The 18,641-nt window shown below is 43.4% G+C and overlaps 1 protein-coding gene across 2 annotated transcripts in view; it reads right to left on the bottom strand.

Moving 5' to 3' along the window:
* Positions 1–11,194, bottom strand: part of STK26 (serine/threonine kinase 26) — a 55,003-nt gene extending 43,809 nt beyond the window's left edge. The window contains exons 1-2 of one of the 2 annotated variants that reach the window (XM_030305859.1): positions 10,971–11,194; positions 10,715–10,865 (exon numbers count right to left, since the gene is read on the bottom strand). In XM_030305859.1, the coding sequence (XP_030161719.1) occupies positions 10,715–10,756 (42 nt within the window). In that variant the 5' untranslated portion in view covers positions 10,757–10,865; positions 10,971–11,194. The remainder of the gene's footprint in view (positions 1–10,714; positions 10,866–10,970) is intronic. The other variant, XM_030305858.1, reaches the window with a different exon arrangement.
* Between the last annotated feature and the right edge of the window lie 7,447 nt (positions 11,195–18,641).

Raw genomic sequence — 18,641 nt, 5'->3', positions numbered from 1 at the left:
TGTCTCCCTCTCTCTCTGCCCCTCCCCCGTTCATGCTCTGTCTCTCTCTGTCCCAAAAATAAATAAACGTTGAAAAAAAAAAAAGTACTTGCATTTGAAGATAAGAGCATTTACTAAGTTGCCAAACCTACCTACCTGGATAAAGGAAAACGGAAGTGATGGGTGGCTGTGAGATTTTGGAAGCTGTAGAACTTAACAAAGATGAATTCAGCTTTTTCCATGTTTCTCTCCTTTCCATATCCAATTAGACATGCAAATACATGGGCCCCAGAGCAGACCTACTGAATCAGAAATTCTGGAGATGGGGCCTGGCAGTCTGTGCTTTAACAAACCCTCCAGGTGGTTCTGATGCACGCGCAAGTTGGACCATCACTGCTCTAAATCAAACCCTTGTTAACTAAAGCCTGGGCTATTTCAGTGTCTGCTTATTATATCTAGTCTTCCCCTTCTCCAACCCAGCCTGTAGGGTTGGAAGCTTAATGCAATTTTCCCATCGCAAAAATCAAACAAACCACTGCTTTCATCAGTTTACTTTCTTGCAGAAAAAGTCCTTGTTGTGCAGTTGAAAAAAAAAAATAACTGTCAGTCTGGCATTCAAGGACTTTATCATTTAGCCCTAAGAGTTCATGCCAGTGAACACCTACCTTGAATATCTGTTATACAGGGAACGTGGTGTGTATCCCTTTTCCCTTTTCCCTTGCGTGTCTCTCACTCTCCTTTAAAGGTATCCTATGAATGACTGTTCCCTTCCTCGATCTGGTCTTCCTCTGAATGCTCCTATGTCAGTTTCTATCTCATTTGGGATTCATCACAACCGCTCTGCGTTGTTAGATTTCTAAATGTGTAAGTGCCCGGTCTCTCCAGGTACAGCATAAATTTCTTGAGGTCAGGGACTCCTTTTTATACTTTTTTGTACCTCGAAGATAGGCTTCAAGCACCATCTCCTACACAAAGTAAGCTTTCCAAACTTTGCTGCTGACAACTGTCGAGCTTCAGTCACACCCAGTCGTGTTTCACGAAGAAGTGTGTAAAAACATTAAACCTGGATCACCATTGTCCAACTTGGGAAAGTCCACTATACTATCTACCATTTACTGACTAACACACAGGAAGGCTCGGGTTAAGTTCAAACAAAGGATTTGAACTGAAACCACAGAAACAAACAGGAGCCTAATTAATGAGTTTTGCTAACTGTTCTTCCCATGGGGTCAGTAGCACTTTAAAAGCATACATTTGAAAAATGCTTCTTTCCCTGACTCTGCCAGACACACTGACTGTAGTCTCTTTAACCACAAGAGGTCAAAGTTCTATTTTCTGTCACCATACTTAGTAGCATGTGTGCATGCTTTGCTGATTGGTTTCTTTTGTGTTTCCGCTTCAAGTGAAGGCAGGCAGCAGGAAATTGAGACCAGGGGGTCTAGAAACCTTCCCAGGTCTAGTGGGCAGCAATACTGATGAGGCTAAGGCTTTGGGAGCTCAGCTCCCCCAAATTTTCTTGCATTTATAATAACAACGTAGGCCCCACCTGAAGATCTATGTCGCCTATCTCTTCCCCATCACCCTCTGCTGTGTTATTTATACTGTACTGCATCAAGCAGTTAAGTCCTAGCTTAATATAACACACTGTAAAGTGATATGTCACAAAGCCAATGGTTTAATGGAAAGCTGGGGGAGGGGGATAAAAAGGCACTAACAGAGCAACTCAAAAATGCATTTTCAAAGAAAAATCTGGATGCGTCTAGATGTCCTGGAAGTATTTCCTCCACCTGCCAAAAAATTCACTCCTAGGATTGTGTTACCAGGGACTATTGAAACCTGGTAGAGTAATTCACTAGTATGCTTAGAAATTCCCTAACATATCTAGCGTGGTATGGATTTCAAATCCAGTACAACTTCATTAAGTTGATACTGGTAAGCTGCTTCTATAATTCAAAGCAACTGTTATTCTGCAGCTAGGCACTCTATTATTCTGTAATAAACAAACTGAAAAATCCAATGGTGTCTGATTTGAACCCTACTTTTCTCTGCCCTTTGCACTGTAAATTGATAGGGTTTTACAGATTTCTTTTCCCTACTTTTTTTTTAAACAGGTGAAAGAGGGAGAGGGCAGAAAAATACCATAAAGAACATACAATCTGTTACCAGAAACACAAAGAAAGGTTGAAAATTTTTTCTGTAAACGTTTTTCATGACAAAAAGACAAAAAAAGGTCTCATTTCTTTAGCAGCACTTTCCATTCAAAGTGACTCTACTGAAGAGGAGGAAAGTAGCCACTTAAAAAATATTTTTGACTCCTTTACCTAAGCTGTCTACAATTTTGCTTCCTCTACTTCTTAGGAAGTATGAACCACAATTCTGTTCTAATTTTGCTAGAAGAGCCAAAGCTATGCCATACCAATGACTAACCTGATATTTTAGGACACAGATCATTCTAATCCATGATGGTATGATAAATGAAGAAAAAGAAAGGCCAGCAGGGTGCAGTCAGGGAAATGCTGGAACAAGTCCAGAACAGGCTGAGGGGGTGTGCAGCTCTATCCTGCTGGTGACAGGTGGCAAGGAGACAGGCAGGAATAGAGGATAGGATCAGTTCTGCACTAGGTTTCCCTGCTTTTCCGAATGGGCATGTCAGGTAAATTGCCTGAATTACATGGGATTTGGGGGAGTGACATCAAAGAGGATGATGGGCAGAGTTGGCCAGCAATGTGTTATGTTTTAAAATCCAAATGTAAAGGCGTTTTCCTATGGGATAACTTTTCCTGGTTCATAGAATTCTTGAATTAGTCAATATCTTTTTAAAAATGTCTGATTTGGGGGAGCCTGGGTTAAGCATCGGACTCTTGATACGAGCTCAAGTTGTGAGACTGAGCCTCATGCAGGGGCTCTGGGCTGATAGCTCGGAATCTGCTTGGGATTCTGTCTCTCTTCCTCTTTCTCTGCCCCTCCCCTGCTCGCTCTTGTGTGTGTGTGTGTGTGTGTGTGTGTGTGTGCGCGCGCGTGCGCGCCCTCTCTCTCTCTCTCTCTCTCTCAAAATAAATACATACACTTTTAAAAAAGTGTTTGATTTTCACAAGTATTAATTCAAAGATGTGGTTCCTTCCTATCATAGAATACCTCAGCCTAAAATGGCAGATGACAAAATGGGAAATGTATATAAGACAGGGTGAAAATTTTAGTTGTGCCTATTTTATTGATTTTTGTTCTTCTAAAAGTTACCTCATGGCGTTTTTCCAGAGACATTATTTTATTTCTTTGTTTTAAACATTTTTTTCAATGTTTATTCACTTTTGAGAGAGAAAGAGAGACAGAACATGACTGAGGGAAGGAGACAGTGAGAGAGACACAGAATCCAAAGCAGGCTCCAGGCTCTGAGCTGTCAGCACAGAGCCTGACTTGGGGACTGAACTCATGAACTGCGAGATCATGACCTGAGCTGAAGTCGGCCACACAACCGACTGAGCCACCCAGGTGCCCCTTATTTTTCTTTTTTAAAGTTTATTTATTTTGAAAGAGAGAGAACAGAGGAGGGGCAGGGAGAGAGGGAGACAGAGAATCCCAAGCAGGCTCTGAACTGATAGCACGGAGCCCAAAGTGGAGCTTGAATTCACAAACCATGAGATCATGACCTGAGCTGAAATCAAGAGTCAGCTGCTTAAGCAACTGAGCTATCCAGGTGCCCCAAGAAACATTATTTTATATGTACCTGTGGTGGAAATTCTTTGGGTCTTGATTATAAGAAATGAAAAGGAGTTGGCTGCTGTGAATTTTGTTCTCCTAACTCCATTTTCTAGCAACAAATAAAACGAGTAAAACAACCACTCTTTCAGAAGACACAATTCAGTAAAAAATAATCGTCTAGCTGTCAGAAATCCCATTACTAGATTTCCTTTTTAAAACTTTTTTGGACATTATTCCCTGTAAAATGTGAATATTCACGGGAGAGGTCACACACTGAGCAATTAGTCAAAACCACCTTAATATGAAAATTTTATCAGATTCTTCCTAATGTGACAGCTGGGACAGAGAAGCAAAAAATTTCTTTTATTTACTTATTTGGACTTTTTTTGGATGGTGGGGATGGAAACAGAGGGAAGGGATAAGAAGTTATTTCTGACAAAGACACAAATTTTTCTGAAATCAGCTCTAGTTACCAGGAAAGCAATGAGTCTCCTTTTTCTCTCAAGGGCCCTGGTAAGTAAGAGAATGAGAGCTTCATGGGTGCCTGGGTGGCTGAGGTGGTTAAGCATCCGACTCCTGATTTTGACTCAGCTCATGATCTCATGGTTCGTGAGTTCGAGCCCCGTGTCGGGCTCTGGTCTGACAGCCCCAAGCCTGCTTGGGATTCTCTCTGTCTCTCTCTCTCTCTCTCAAAATAAATAAATAAATTTTAAAAAGAGAGAGAGAGAGAGAGAGAATGAGAGTTTGTGTGGACAGCTGATTTGTTACAAGTATATATTGTTAGACATGTTGCATATAAGGCATTCAAATCATTTTAGTAAGTGTTAAAAGTCTACATTGTGCGCACACAAATCAGCCTTCATGACCTATAAGAATTCAAGCATTACACAATACAGGTAGAATGGGAAAAAAGTTAGAAGAGTCTAGTCTAGTCTATATGGCATTTATTAGCCAACACTTTTACATGTAATTCATACCTAATGGTATAAAGAAAAGTAAAATACATGGTCGCTGCCTTCAAAAAATATACAACCTAGTTTGGAAGATAAGTATATTAGAGAAAATCTACGGCAGTGTGACTGGACTGCCTACCACTGACAACAGATATAATAGGTGCCTAGAAATACAAGAGATTTCTGTGGCCTGGAATACTCAGGGAAAGTTCACAGAAAAAGGAAGATTGCAGACCTTGAAAAAATCAGGTAGGACTTGGTCAGTCAGTGATTGCTAAATTGTAACTGGCATGGTAGAACAAAAGGGATTTCTTGCTGGGAAATAGTGATAACAAAAAGTTTACATCTGTAGACTGGAGCCAGATAACAGAAAAGTCTGGAAAGCTGAGCCTAGACTTTGGGTATGGTGCTGGTGTTGTGGGGAGGAGGAGAGGAAGACAGGATTTCAATAGAAAAATGTGGCTTATCAAGCAGGAGAGAGATGAGATAATGACAGTGTTTTTTCATGTGATTAGCCGAGCATTGTTTTGCAGGATGAACTGCCCATATATATCACAACACCTTTTACAAAGGGGCTCAAAATATACTCCACAGATGATGGTTAATTCATCCTAATAACATCTCATTGAAGCAAAGGAAATGCAGCTTTTATTATTCCCCATTTTGCTCAAGGTCACTGAATAATTGAAAGGCAGGATAAAAAAAAAAAAACCCCACAGTATCATGATGTTCAACAATTCCTAAGTATCAGCTAAATTATGTTCTCTCATTTTCTATGACTCAAGCAAGGGAGGTACAAGATGGACCTTTGTCCTCAAATGCCGTTTCCAGACCTTCATTAGTGTTCAAGGCACATGTCCTACCATGCCCAATTCCTGTTTACTCTCCCTACAGGCCCTAGCCCTCTAACCCCATACCTTTCAACTACCTCCAACTCTCCTAGCTAACAGTTCTCTTTGATTATTTGGTTCCAGCTGGTCTTCCACCATTATCATTAGCATATCCAACACCTCTGTATCAACTACTCACCAATAAGGACAAGGGTTTGGGTTTATCAATGCAAGGCAATGCCCTCAAACCTTTTGCCATCTCAAATTGCAAAGCTCAAATTATGCCTTCTAAGGGTGTAAGGGAGGTAAGAACTCCACCAAACTAGATTCTGGCACTGAACTGAATTTCCTCTCCAATTTTGTCACGAACAGAGTTAGTTCAAAGATTCTCCCCAGGTTAACTCCTTCCTGGTGCGGACACATTTTCTCATCCTCCCATGCATCTTTTTTTTTTTAAGTTCATTTATTTATTTTGAGAGAGAGAGAGAGAGAGAGAGAGAGAGAGAGAGAGAGAGAGAATCCCAAGCAGGGTCCACACTGTCAGCGCAGAGCCCCACACAGGGCTCAAACTTAGGAACCGTGAGATCATGACCTGAGCTGAACTCGAGTCCAAAGCTTAACTGACTGAGCCACCCAGGCGCCCCATCATCCTCCCATGCATCTTAAACTCACCCCTCCTTTTCTTACAAGCTAATCCTCCACTTATGCTTCCAGTCTCATGAGGGCCCGCACCTCCATATATTCTCTCGTGTATTAGAAACTTCTCCCTGCTTGGTGGTTCCTCTCCTTCAGTTACAAGAGACTGGCATATAGTAAATGCTCAGTCAGTGTCTGATGAATGACTAAAGCTCCAGATCTGTACCTTCGAATTTTTTTGGACATTTTTTTAAACAGCCTTATTGAGGCACATTGATATACAAAAAAATTGTACACATTTAATGTACATAATTTGATGAATTTGGACATACACAGACACCTGTGAAAACATCACCACCAACAAGGTGATAGACATTTTGTTTTACATTTTCACTTCATCATCCCATTGTTGCTTCAAACCTCACAGGTCTACAACAGAAATCATTAACTTCCTACCAGATCTGGCTCTTCCCCTTGATTTTCCAATTTCTTTCATATGTACCATAATCCTTCCACTTTCTCATATTCAACACCATAAAACCTTTGATTTCTCCTTCTATAATTAGCTAAGTAGTAAGTCTGGTAATCATATTTTTTTCTTCACAGTACTGGGCATGTGCAAAGCCATCAGTCAATGGAAGGTCCGCTGCTTCTGTACAGATATGACCATCCCATTGAAATAGCCTCAGTAGATCCAACTGCCTCAAGACTCTCAATCCTCCAGGTCATCTATTCATCCAATCTTGAGATTTCTCTTCCTATATATAATTTCGTTGATTGAGCCTCCTTTACTCAGAAATGTTCAACGACTAGTCCAAAGGCCAAAATCCTTCCTTAGCATTCAATAACCACCATAATGTGGACCCAGTCACGTTTTCCACTCTTACCTCCTGTTATTTCTCTAGAGGAATTCGTCATAATCCAACTGATTTTCTCTCACTCTCAAAGACTGTGTGTGCATGCACACTCGTGCAGGTGTGCCTTTCCCTGTCTCCATGCTTTTGCTCAGGGTACATTCCTGCTTAGAAATGCTCCCCAATATGGACCCCAATAATCCTTAGTGGTCAGTTTACCTTCTGTAAGCCTTCAACTCCTCCAGTCAGAAACTTCTATTCTAGAAAAGGTCTTACAGATTTTTGCATTATTTTATATTTCATGTACTGGATTTAACTCCCCAACAACGTTTTAAGACCTTCAAGGGCTACAGATCACGCAGTGTACTTCTGTATCCCTCCCAGAACCCAGGCACTAGGTTCACCAATGCAAGGCACTGTTTTCCCTCTCTTTAGATAAAAGTCTTCAATAATGTGTTCATTACTTATGTTTCATTTCCAGTTCACATCTCAAATAACAACCACCGAAAAACTGTACCACCTTGATGTACTTAAAGATACATGAAGGCCAGTTTGTAAAGTCTTTAATAGAAACTGAAAAAATTTTTCACAAGAGGCATAACATAAGGCATAACATAACACCACTTAGTACTCCAATTCAGTATTTAACATCTCCCACCTACAGTTTATGAAAGATTTAACAACCTATTTAGAATACTTGTCTTAAATACTAATGCAGGTTCGAAGGGAAAATATTTTAAACTTCAGCATAACTAATAACTGAAAACTTCAAAGAAAAAATGTTTTAAATCATTAAAGAGTAAATATTTGAGTGGAAAGAAACAGGTTTATTGGTTTATTACCTTTTTTTTAAGTTGTGCCTTAAATATTTTTCAGGAGTTTAGCTCCTGGTATGGAAAATTCCTTTAGGTATACACTAACAAAGGTCAGCGCAAATTAAGTCCAAAACAAATTCATACCCTCAACATTTGGTGTAATGGGGCAAAAATGTTCGTTACCACAATATTGAGAAATATCAACAATATGAGTTTGAATAACTAATTCATAAGGAAGAGTTTGAACTGGACCAAATCCTGGGTTTTCTTTCGTCACTCCAAGTTTCTTTTCTATTTTAAACTAGTGGCAACAGAAATTTCTTTGTTCGAAAGTCAGGAATGCTGGAAGTCTTAAGTGATAGAACAGGTAGCCCGGCTTCTACTTCACGTCTCTCCTCAGGGAGAGAAAAACACTGTGGATAAAGTAATTTTGTTTTTATTTCTGGAAAAATCATTTTTTTCCATCAATCTTCACAATGCTCTAAAATAAACTGTTAAAAAGTTATGGGCCGGTCCACCACTTCACCCTGATTTGTGGAAATACTATACACTGATTTCCAGAACACATGGCTAACTCAAGTTTTCTTACCACTCGAAGGGTTTAAAAGTTGCTCCTAACTCTTGCACAAAAGTCTAGGAGAATCTTACAAGCTCATGATGTATTTCTGCACCTCATTTGCAAGATTTTTGAACAAAAGAATAGTAAAAGTAGTCTAGGCTCAAGAGTCACACTGCCTGCCGTCAAATGTACTTTTAGGGTACTGTACAATTTTAACTGTGGAAAATTTTTATGTTGCATCAAATGCTTAAGAACCACATCTACATATAAAATGGAAACGAGCAGTTAAGAATGCACCATTTCATTAAGATGGAGAAAGTGACAAATAAATGTCCCTCTCTTCTTTTCTAATACTGAGATGACCGCCCTCCCCAAATTATTCGGGACAAAGCAACCACAACTTGGGGAAGGCGTAACGTGAAAGGCAGAACTGGTAAGTTAAAAGATGTGATTCCCACTCTAAACCACCTTAATTACGATTTAAAAATTCAAGAGATAAGGAACTCAGACAAGTAAACAAAGCAGGGAGCGGTAAGGAATACTGAACAGCAAGCAGGTCCAAAGCCATATAAATCAAATCAAGACAAATCAAATAAGGGCCAGAAACCACACAAATTAAATAAAGACGAACGGAATAAAGACCAGAAACCATTTTCTCCTCGGCACAGAGTTCCCCAGAATCACAAACTTGACGAGCGCGAGGCACTCGCTCTGCTGACGCACGCGCACACAATGGAGACAGAAGCATGGAGACCCTCAGAGGCAAACTTGCCAACCGTGCCGTACTACTCTCACACACTGGAAAGGAGAGCACGGTGGGAAAGTCTTCGCACTCCTTCCACATCAGACGGAGCAAAACTGGACTCAGTATTGCAAACTACTAATCTCTTGCTACAATCAAAGGCAGGCTGAATGAATGGGGTGCGGGGCAGGGCGGCTGGGGGAGAGGGGGGAGGCAGGCTGGGGGGTGGCCTGAGAAAAAAGTTTGAGGCTTTGTGTAAAGCCTGAATGGATTAACCTTTTAAAAAGCCCTAATATTTCTCATTTCCTGTTTTCTTCCTCTCTTATTTTTTTAAATTAAATACACACCGACTTCCTGGGACTCGACACAGACGTGCCCTATATTCAGCGAAGAAGCCTGGTGCTTAGTCCGCACAGGAGTCCTAGGCTCGGTACGTGCCCCACACAAATGGTCCTTTTGTGGGAAAGTATTTTTAAAATTGTTTTGTGACCGTGCATAAATGTGACCAATTGCTTTAAAAAAAAAAATGAATTCCACGCATCAGTTAGTAAATTGAGGCCCCGATCCACAGCGCTTTGACTTTTACCAGAAACATAAAAGTCTTTTACTAGAAACCGTGTCTATTTACCACTCTAAACGTTTTTTCTGAACTTGAAAAACATCTGCTTTCACATTTTTGGAAGATAATGAGGGATTGAGGCTTTCGTGTTTCTAGTCTCTGATCTGTTGATAAATGCGTTGTTTAGGATATCTGGCAAAGGAAAAAAGTGAATGCTTAAAAGTTAGTAGACCTGGATAACACTTAGCACGTAGCTTGAAATGCACCGGTTTAAAAACTTAACCGCATAAAAAGTGTAGGGACACAGCTTATTCCTTCTTGAAGAAAATGAAAATATAATGGGGGGGAGGGGCCTGGGTAAATCTCCAGTAAGAAGTTGGGTCCCTTGCAGTAGTCCCCCGTCCAGGACAAAAAGCTTCCTTTAACCACATGCAACAGTCGTGCAGTGGGAAAGGCAGGGGGAGGGGGCTGCGGAGTCATCATCTCGGCCACTCCGACACCGGACCCTGCATTTCTCACGCCACACTAAGGGCTGCGCCAGGTGGGGGAACGAGACAGAACTTAGCCCTTAAGAAGCAACACCAAAAGGGGAAAAGAAGTCACCTCGCTCTTCGCTCTATGCACACAGGAAGAGGCCAATTCAATGCCGCCGCCACCGACACCCCCTTGTCTTGCTCCGCCCCGACTTGTGTGTGCGGGGGCGGGGGGCGCACGACTTGCGTTTTACCCCACAAATTCCGAGACACCTCCATCTCTCCGGAGTTAAGACCTCCCACCTCCACGCCCCCCCCCTCCCCAGCCGGACCACGCTCCGCAGGCGCAGGTGTCTGGATCTGGCCTATTTTTATGCTCCCCCGCCCTCCCCCCCCGCACCTCGCCGCGCGCGCCGTCCCTCCCGGCCCTCCCCGCGCAGTGCACCAGGCTAGTCGAAACGCCGGGAAAGCTTCGAGCCTGACTCCCGGGTCACCTGGCCCCTGCGCCCGGCTCTGCCTTCAGGGGAGCCCCAGGGCCGACCGTGGTCGCTGGGGACCGCGCACCGGGCTCCGGGGCAGTCACGTGGTCGGCAGAGGCGGCCTGGGCTTCCTCACCTGCATCCCGGGAACTTGCACAGCCACCGGTGAGTGGGCCATGAAGGCGACGGCTGCTCCGCACTGCTCCTGCGGCGGTGGCGCCCTGGGCTCGGACTGGCTCCTCCTCCGGGGGGTAGCTCGCGGCCCTCCCAGGCTTTTCGACCCGGGCCTGGAAGGACACACAGAAGTGGGGTGACCGGGCTGGTGGCTCGTAGCCCCGGGCTGGGGCGGGGGGGGTGCGGTTCGCTGCGCGACTGCCCGGGACTCAGTCTACCTTTCTGGCGCCTGCCCGCCGCTGTTGCCGCCGCCGCTCCTCCTCCCGAACGCGGGGCGCAGCGTGTGGCGGTGGCCGGGACCTGGGCTCGAGTGATGCCGCTCTTCTGCGCCTCGCCGCTTTAGGAAGAGGAGGTGGAGGCGCCCCAGCAACCCGCCCGCCCGCCGGGCCCGGGAGGCGGTTGGGGGCGGTTCCGCCGTTGGCCCTGCCCCCGTCCTGCAGCCGGGCGGTGTCAGGAGCGCCGAGGCTCCTTGCGGTGCGGGGCTGTGGCTGGGCTGGCCGGAGCCGGCGAAGGGGCGGACTCCCCCGGCACGCGGAGAGGAGAAGCCGGGGGCTGGGGGACCCGGCACACGGCTCGGCCTGGGGAGGGAACGGAAGAGTTTGGGTGACCCTGGGGGTAGAAAGGGCGTCCCAAACGCGGCCACGTTGCAGGCAAGCGTTCGAAGCTGGGGCGCACGCAGCCTCGGAGACGACTTGAGATGAAACTTGGGGCGTGTTGGAAGTCCCTCTTGGCTCCCCGATCTAGTCGACGGCGGGGGTACGGAGAGCCGCCCAGTCGGCTGACCCCTTACTCATTCCCGCGGCCGGGTCTCCCTAGGCTGGGGCCGCGCGTCCGGGCGGATCCGTAGGCGCTCTTCGGCTTTCCGGATTCCCCGCCCCCAGATATGCTTCAGGTGACTTGAACCTGAGGCTCCCCTGCCTTTTGGGCTGTCGGTTGGTGGAGGGCGGTCAGACTGGTGCTTCTCTTCCCAAGTTCTGCACGTGGAAGAGAGAGAGAAATTGGAAAACAGATAGTGCCTCAGCAGAAACATTAATGAGGATAATAGAGGCATAGAGCAGGAGACTGGGTGATTAGCAGTACGCATTATGGAGCTCCACATAGGCAGCACTGGTACCAGCAATTCCGTCTCCGCTCCTTCCACTCCAGCAGGGAAACCGGCCCTTTTGAGAACACCCTAATGATAACAGCAGTAATAGTGATAATAATAACAATTACCGAACTCTCATCATGAAGGCACTTCTGGGGATCAACCAGGGTTAATTACATTTCAAAATGCAGTATCTAAGTGCCAGCTTAAAATTGAAGTTCCTTACATTGCAGGTTGTTACAGTTCTGTACCCAACGCTCACTAAAACAGACACTAAAAGTTTTTTTTGTTCCATCTGTTGCTTTTGAACCCTTCTCAAAAGAGCATTTTTTAAATTGTTAAAAATGTAATTGTTATTAATGGCTGCCACTTTCTTCCTGTCAGGGACTGCTAAGTGCTACATACGTGTTACGTGATTGAATCTTTACAAGGGCCCTGCTGTTTTACAGATGATAAAAAGGCCCAGTGGGGTTAAATAATTTGACTGAAATATCACACAATTAAGAAGTGGTAGAGCTGGAGATCCAAACCCAAGTGCCTCTAACTTTTAAGATCTACTCTCTTAGCAACTGTGAAGTATGCAATACAGTATTGCTAACTGTAGTCACCTTGCTGTACATTGCATCCCCAGAACGCATTCATCTTCTTTTTTTAAAATTTTTTTAATGTTTATTTATTTTTGAGAGAGAGAGAGAGACAGAGTGTGAGTGGGGGAGGGGCAGAGAGAGAGAGGGAGACACAGAATCCGAAGCAAGCTCCAGGCTCTGAGCTGTCAGCACAGAGCCCAACGCGGGGCTCAAACTGAAAAGCCGTGAGATCATGGCCTAAACCAAAGTCAGGCGCTTAACCGACTGAGCCACCCAGGCGTCCCGAACTCATTCATCTTCTAACTGGAAGTTTGTACGCTTTGACCACCTTCACCTATGTCCCCTCTCTCCTGCCCCTGGCAACCACCAGTCTACACTCTGTTTCTGTAAGTTTGGTATTTTTTTTTTGATCTTACAGTATTTAGTCTCTCTCTGAATTCTTTTCTCTTAGCATAAAGTCCTCAAGGTCCATCCATTTTGTCACTAATGGCAGGATTCCCTTCTTTTTCATGGTTGAATAGTATTCCATTGCATGTATATCCATCATATTTCTTTATCCATTCAGATGATAAGGGATATAATTACATTCTCCTTATTCCTAGTTCCCCAAGTCCAGGCCCTCACAACTTCTAACCTGGTGATCGGCCAATCCAATCTCCATTCCCCACCAGCCCAACTCACACTCAATGGTCCAACCTGACCAGAAACCTGCAGTGCCAACTAAACTTTAATGTCCTTAGAAGTTCCCTAGGATTCTTTTTAAAGTGCAGATTTTGATTGAGCAAGTCTGGAATAGGTCCAAGATTCTGCATCGCTAACAATTTCCCAGGGGGTGCCAATACTGGTGATTCTTAGGCAACACTTTGGGTAGCAAGGGTCTGAATCTCAAGTCCCACCCCCATGGAACATTCCTCATTGCTCCAAACCCTCCTTCGAACCCCTCCTTTTGCATGTTGGTAGAAGCAGTGCTCAACACTGTAGTTCTTTCTTCTTCTTTCATGGATTTCATTTGTTTGGTTCTGCCCAACAAGATGATTTACTCCCTGAGACCAGAGATCCAACTTGTCTTACATAAGAATTATTCAGGTAGAATATCAGTTTTCTGAGGTCAGGATGTTCATCTGGTTTGTTGATTGCTGTATCCTCAGAGCTTAGAACAGTGTGTGGCACATAGTAAGCCCTCAGTAGGTATCTGTTGAATGAATGAATGAATGAATGAATGAGTTTTCTTTGAAGTCCTCACTGAGGTTGGTATAGTGCTGGGCAAGTAATGGGTACACTGTATGTTTTATTGATGCTTGGCTAAACAACCAGGCACTGCTCTTGTTAAATCTTTAAATTGTTCACTTTCCTGTAGGTTACACGGTTAATATTTCTGTGTCCTAAATTCTTTCCAGTTACTTTAATTTCGCAAGTACCTAAGAGTGAGTTGTGTAATTTTAATAAATAAGCAAATTAAGCCTATCTGAGAAACCACTTTCCCTGACATCATTCTGAACCAGTTATGTAAGAATGTGGAAGACTGAATGCTAAATTTTGAGACCTGAACTATTGAGGCATTTCCTTAAAAACACTGCTTTTGAGATCGTAGTAAACTTTCTGGCCCCTATTTAGGTCTGCTGCTACTTAATAAACGATCTTTTGTTGTCATTATGCTTGATAGAGATCACTCGAGTTGTGACATAGAGTTCATTGTGGTTTGATTATGCTTTTTCATGAATATATATATAAATATACATATAAATATGTATAAATATATGTATATAAATATATACATATATATATTTCTTAATTGAAATAAAGTGATGAGAAATTCACGTGTGCTTTTGTTACTCCCCACCAAGAAGGACACTTGAATATTTTACGTCAAAATGTCAGCCCAGTGTCCAATAATATGTTACCATGTATTCCCCCAACTTGATGGAATAAGTTCCTTGAGGGGAGGCACCACACCTTATGCTCTTTAGTAGTCCCATAGAGTGTAACTTGTGCCTCAGATTGAATTTGGTACCTGCTTGATTGATGTGACCTGAGTGGCTATGAATACTTAATAAGTGTATAAATAAAGTAAGATTGTATAGAGATTAAGCAAAGTCAGGGAATTCCAAGTTAGTGTCCTTAAGCCCAAGAAAACTTAATAATTTAAATTTACAATCCGTAGTTTCAATTTCCTGTATCCTCAGTATTAACTATTTAACTTTACACATGTTTGTAAGTATTTACTGAGTGGACCGGTTCATAGCTAAAGTGTAGGTAGATGGAAATGGCCAAACTTTTATATGGGCAATAGTCAGGTAATAATGTATTAGGGCTATGGTTCTCGACCAGAGGCAATTTTCCCTCCTGGAGATATTTTTGGTTTTCATAAATGTGGAAAAAAGGATGCTACTGGGAGTCAGTAGAGGCCAGAGATGCTGCTAACCATACTCCAGTGCACAAGAGAGCCCTCACAACAAAGGATTACCCAGTCCAAAATGGCAGTCGCGCCAAGGTTGGAGAAACCATGCTCTATACTCTTTCATTAAGGCTTAATAACCAAGAAACAGACTTGGGAAGCGCCATTCCCTGAGAATTTCAGTTCAGTGTGGTGGCTGGGGCAACAAACAAACAAACAAACACACAAACAAAAAACAACAACCCAAGAGGCGCCTGGGTGGCTCAGTCGTGAAGTGTCCGAATTTGGCTCAGGTCATGATCTCATGATTTGTGGGTTAGATCCCCACATTGGGCTCCATGCTGACAGTGCAGAGCCTGCTTGGGATTCTGTCTCTCCCCCTCTCTCTCTGCCCCTCCCTCACTCTCCCTCTCTCAAAATAAATAAATAAGCTTTTTAAAAAAGCAACCCAAAAAGCCACTACCAACAACGAGTATTCCACAAGATATTAGGCCACATCAAGGGGGTACTGGAAACAAAGCAGTATTTTTATATTACCTGTGTATAAAACCATGGATCACCCTTCCCCCCGAAGGGTGAATACTACCTAATGAAAAACAATATTGAACAGAAAATAACCTTAAGAAAAATTTAATGATTTGCTTAAAAACTACTTAATCATGGAGCAGGTTATTATGTACCAGACATTACCTAGGAGCCTTCAAATATGTTACCTCATTGAGTTAAATTCGACCTCTTACTCCACTTGACAAAATTTAGAGGTAGGGTTTCACATTTTGGACTTTTAACATTTTGAACCTTATTCGATAACTACATTGAAATGTAAAATGTGTACAAATGTATGAAGTACAAGGCCAATTGATCCGGTTATCTGAATTTCTTTCACTTATCTGAATATTTGAAATGAAAGGAAATGCTCTTGGTAATTCTAGAAGCTCACCATCCAGTGATAGGAATATTTTGATTCAAGCTGCTAGACTCTGTACTGATATTTGGAAGTACAACATTCAAGGGTCCTTTTTTCAAATATGTAAAAGCTTGTGTGATACCTCAAAACTCCTCTTTGCTCTCTGTGTGTATCAAATTGGAAACCGTGACAGAATAGTTCTTGCATATGTTGGAGCCTCACTGTTGTTCCAGCAAAGCATCATGAGAAAAATCTGTTGAATGGGTTCTCTGTCAAGGAGCATTAAGCCTTTGGGAGCTTGCACAGGACTCTACCATAGTATCACTTGTAACAACAACTACTATCTAAGACTCGGCACCGCCGAATTTTCTTGCTAGCTTTACTTCCTGGTGCTACTGAGGGGAATAGAGCCACAGAGGAGGTGGGTGGAAGCAGATGCTGCTTAGGTGGTTTCCTGCTTATAATATTTCTTCACATGTTTGCTAACTCACTTTGAAATATTTGCATGTAGGTACTGAAACGATTGAGCTCATTACCTCTTGCCCTAACCAATTGGTTCTAGAACTGAGAGAGGTAAATGTGGCCCGGGAACATTTCATTCCCGTGTCGAGGTAGGAGTCAGAAGATGGAATGTTAAGACGTATCCTCCTGGTTCCGGTTTTGCCGCCTGCCCAAATTCCCACAGGACTCCACTGTTGATGTTTAGAGGCCTTGGAGCTAAGGGGAAGGCTCTCAGAACCCCACATGCCCTCACTCCCAGTCTCCTCCATGTTGGCTGAGCCCCGGCTTCCCACACCAGCCATCCTGTAAGGATAGTTTTGTGTTGCCATTAGGAACACAAAGACTGGGGAGTTTCTTAGGAGAGATTCTTTTGGGAGACTGGGCTCTTTGTAATGAAGTCAGGTAACTTCTTTGAGCTCTCCGGGGTGTAGGTTTTAGCTGTGGGAGAACCCTTCATGTGTTACCATGAAATGGTGCTGAACAACCAGTGTGGGTGAGACTTTCCCCCTCGGAATTAACTTTTTAAAATGGATTGAATCAACTGCTTGTTCTTTAATTTGTAGGCTTCTCGAGAAAACAGTCCTAGTCAAAGGTGGCAGTTAAAAACAGGAAAAAAACTGGCAGTTGAGACCAAATCGGAAGTGACTGTGCCATCAGCTCACACTGGGGAAAAGGAAGTTGTTGCTGGGACCTCTAAGAAAGGCAGTTGGGTAAAATTACCACCCTTCAACTTGCTTGCTGAGCTTCTGTCACCCTGTGGTCAAAGCTCCTGTAGTTTTGTTACTGCTGTTCTCAAGAGAACATGAACAGAGCGGGGGAATAACAGGCCGCCCATGCAGGACTATTATCAGGGACTACCAGAAGTTTCTGGGGGCAGAACTCAACATTGTAGACAAACAAAGCTTCCACCCTACTCATTTTTTTTTCCTGTGCCAAACTGAAAGTTTAAGATTAGTAAAAAGTCAGTATGTTATCCCATGAGGCCCACGACGAGGGTCCAACTGCAGGCTGTGACAGGGTGTTTTTTGCTGAGAGATAGAAGGCAGAATGTCTTTTTATACTTGCACTTGGGCTGCAGAGACAGCCTAGGCCACACCATCTTTCCCTTTTTCCTTTTCCTTCTCCTCTGTTCTTTTCTTTCTTTCTCATTTCTTGAGCACAGTGCTAGGAGCTGTGCTGAGAGCAGAGAATACAAAGAAATCCAAGAACTTTGCTTCCTCGCAGGAGAACACCATAAGAAACAAGGAGCACTCAAAGTGATACATGATTAGAGTAGCACAACATTCAAAAATGCTCTGGCAACTGGCACCACAGAGCAATGCATTTTATCTGTGTACATCCTGGAAGGCTTCACAAAAGAGGTAATATTTGAACTAAGCCTTGAAAAATGGATAGGAGGTAGCCAGGAAAAGTCTTGGGGAGAGCATTCCAGATAGAAGGAACAGCACAAACAAATGCCTAATCTGGGTAGTGGATCCCCCATCACCCAATGACCCAGTTAAAATCTAGATACCATGCTCCATTCATATAGATTCTAATTTTGTAGATGTGAGATGGAGAAAAGTCATGTGTATTTTGTGACCAAAAAAAAAAACCAAAAAACAAAACAACTCCACACTGAAACAACTCCTTGGGTGATTATGATGTGTCCTCTTGGTTATGAACCACTAGCTTAGGGGAATGACAAGATTTCTCTCGGGACTAGCTGGTAGTTTGGTTTAACAGGCAGAGGTACAGAGTATGTGAGGCATCTTGGTAATGAGGTTGGAAGGGGAAGTGAGGGACAGACCTTGAGCCTTGTGTGCCATGCCAAAGACTTTGGACTTGATCCTGTAAGCTCCTAGGAGTAATGAGTGGTTTTAAGGAAGAGAGGAGTCTGCTCTAGATTTGTATGTTCAAAAAATAAAAACAACCCCCCCTCTGTGGTCAGTACAAAAAGGTCAGATTGGTTATGGGAGAGACTGGAAGCAGAGGGACCTATTAAGAGGCCATTAGGAAACATTGTAAAAGTACAGGAGAAGGACTAAGCTAAATTTATGGCTTCAAGAATAAAGAGGAGGGGATAGCGTCCAGAAACAATTTGGGGGTGGAATCAACAGCATTCAGTTGATTGGAAGTGGCCAGGACTAGAGGGAGAGGTGTAAAATGCCAGAGACATGTAGCTTAGGGAAATGGGTAAATGCTGATGCCTGGAACTGAGCCAGGGAATACAGAAGGAGGACCGGGTTTGGGGAAAAGACAAGGCGTTGAGTTTGGGTGTACTGAGTTTGAAGTTCCTGTACGATATCCAAGAGGAGATGTCCAGAAGGCAGTTAAAAGTAACAAGAGGTCAGATTGCAAAAATAGATTGAGAATTGCAGAGAGAAATCCTTTGTAACCTGATGGCAAGTTGTCAATAAAGGATGTAAAAAA

Source organism: Lynx canadensis, chromosome X (assembly GCF_007474595.2).
Source record: "Lynx canadensis isolate LIC74 chromosome X, mLynCan4.pri.v2, whole genome shotgun sequence".
In the NCBI taxonomy this organism is placed as follows: domain Eukaryota; kingdom Metazoa; phylum Chordata; class Mammalia; order Carnivora; family Felidae; genus Lynx; species Lynx canadensis.
This window is presented reverse-complemented; position numbering and strand designations above follow the sequence as displayed.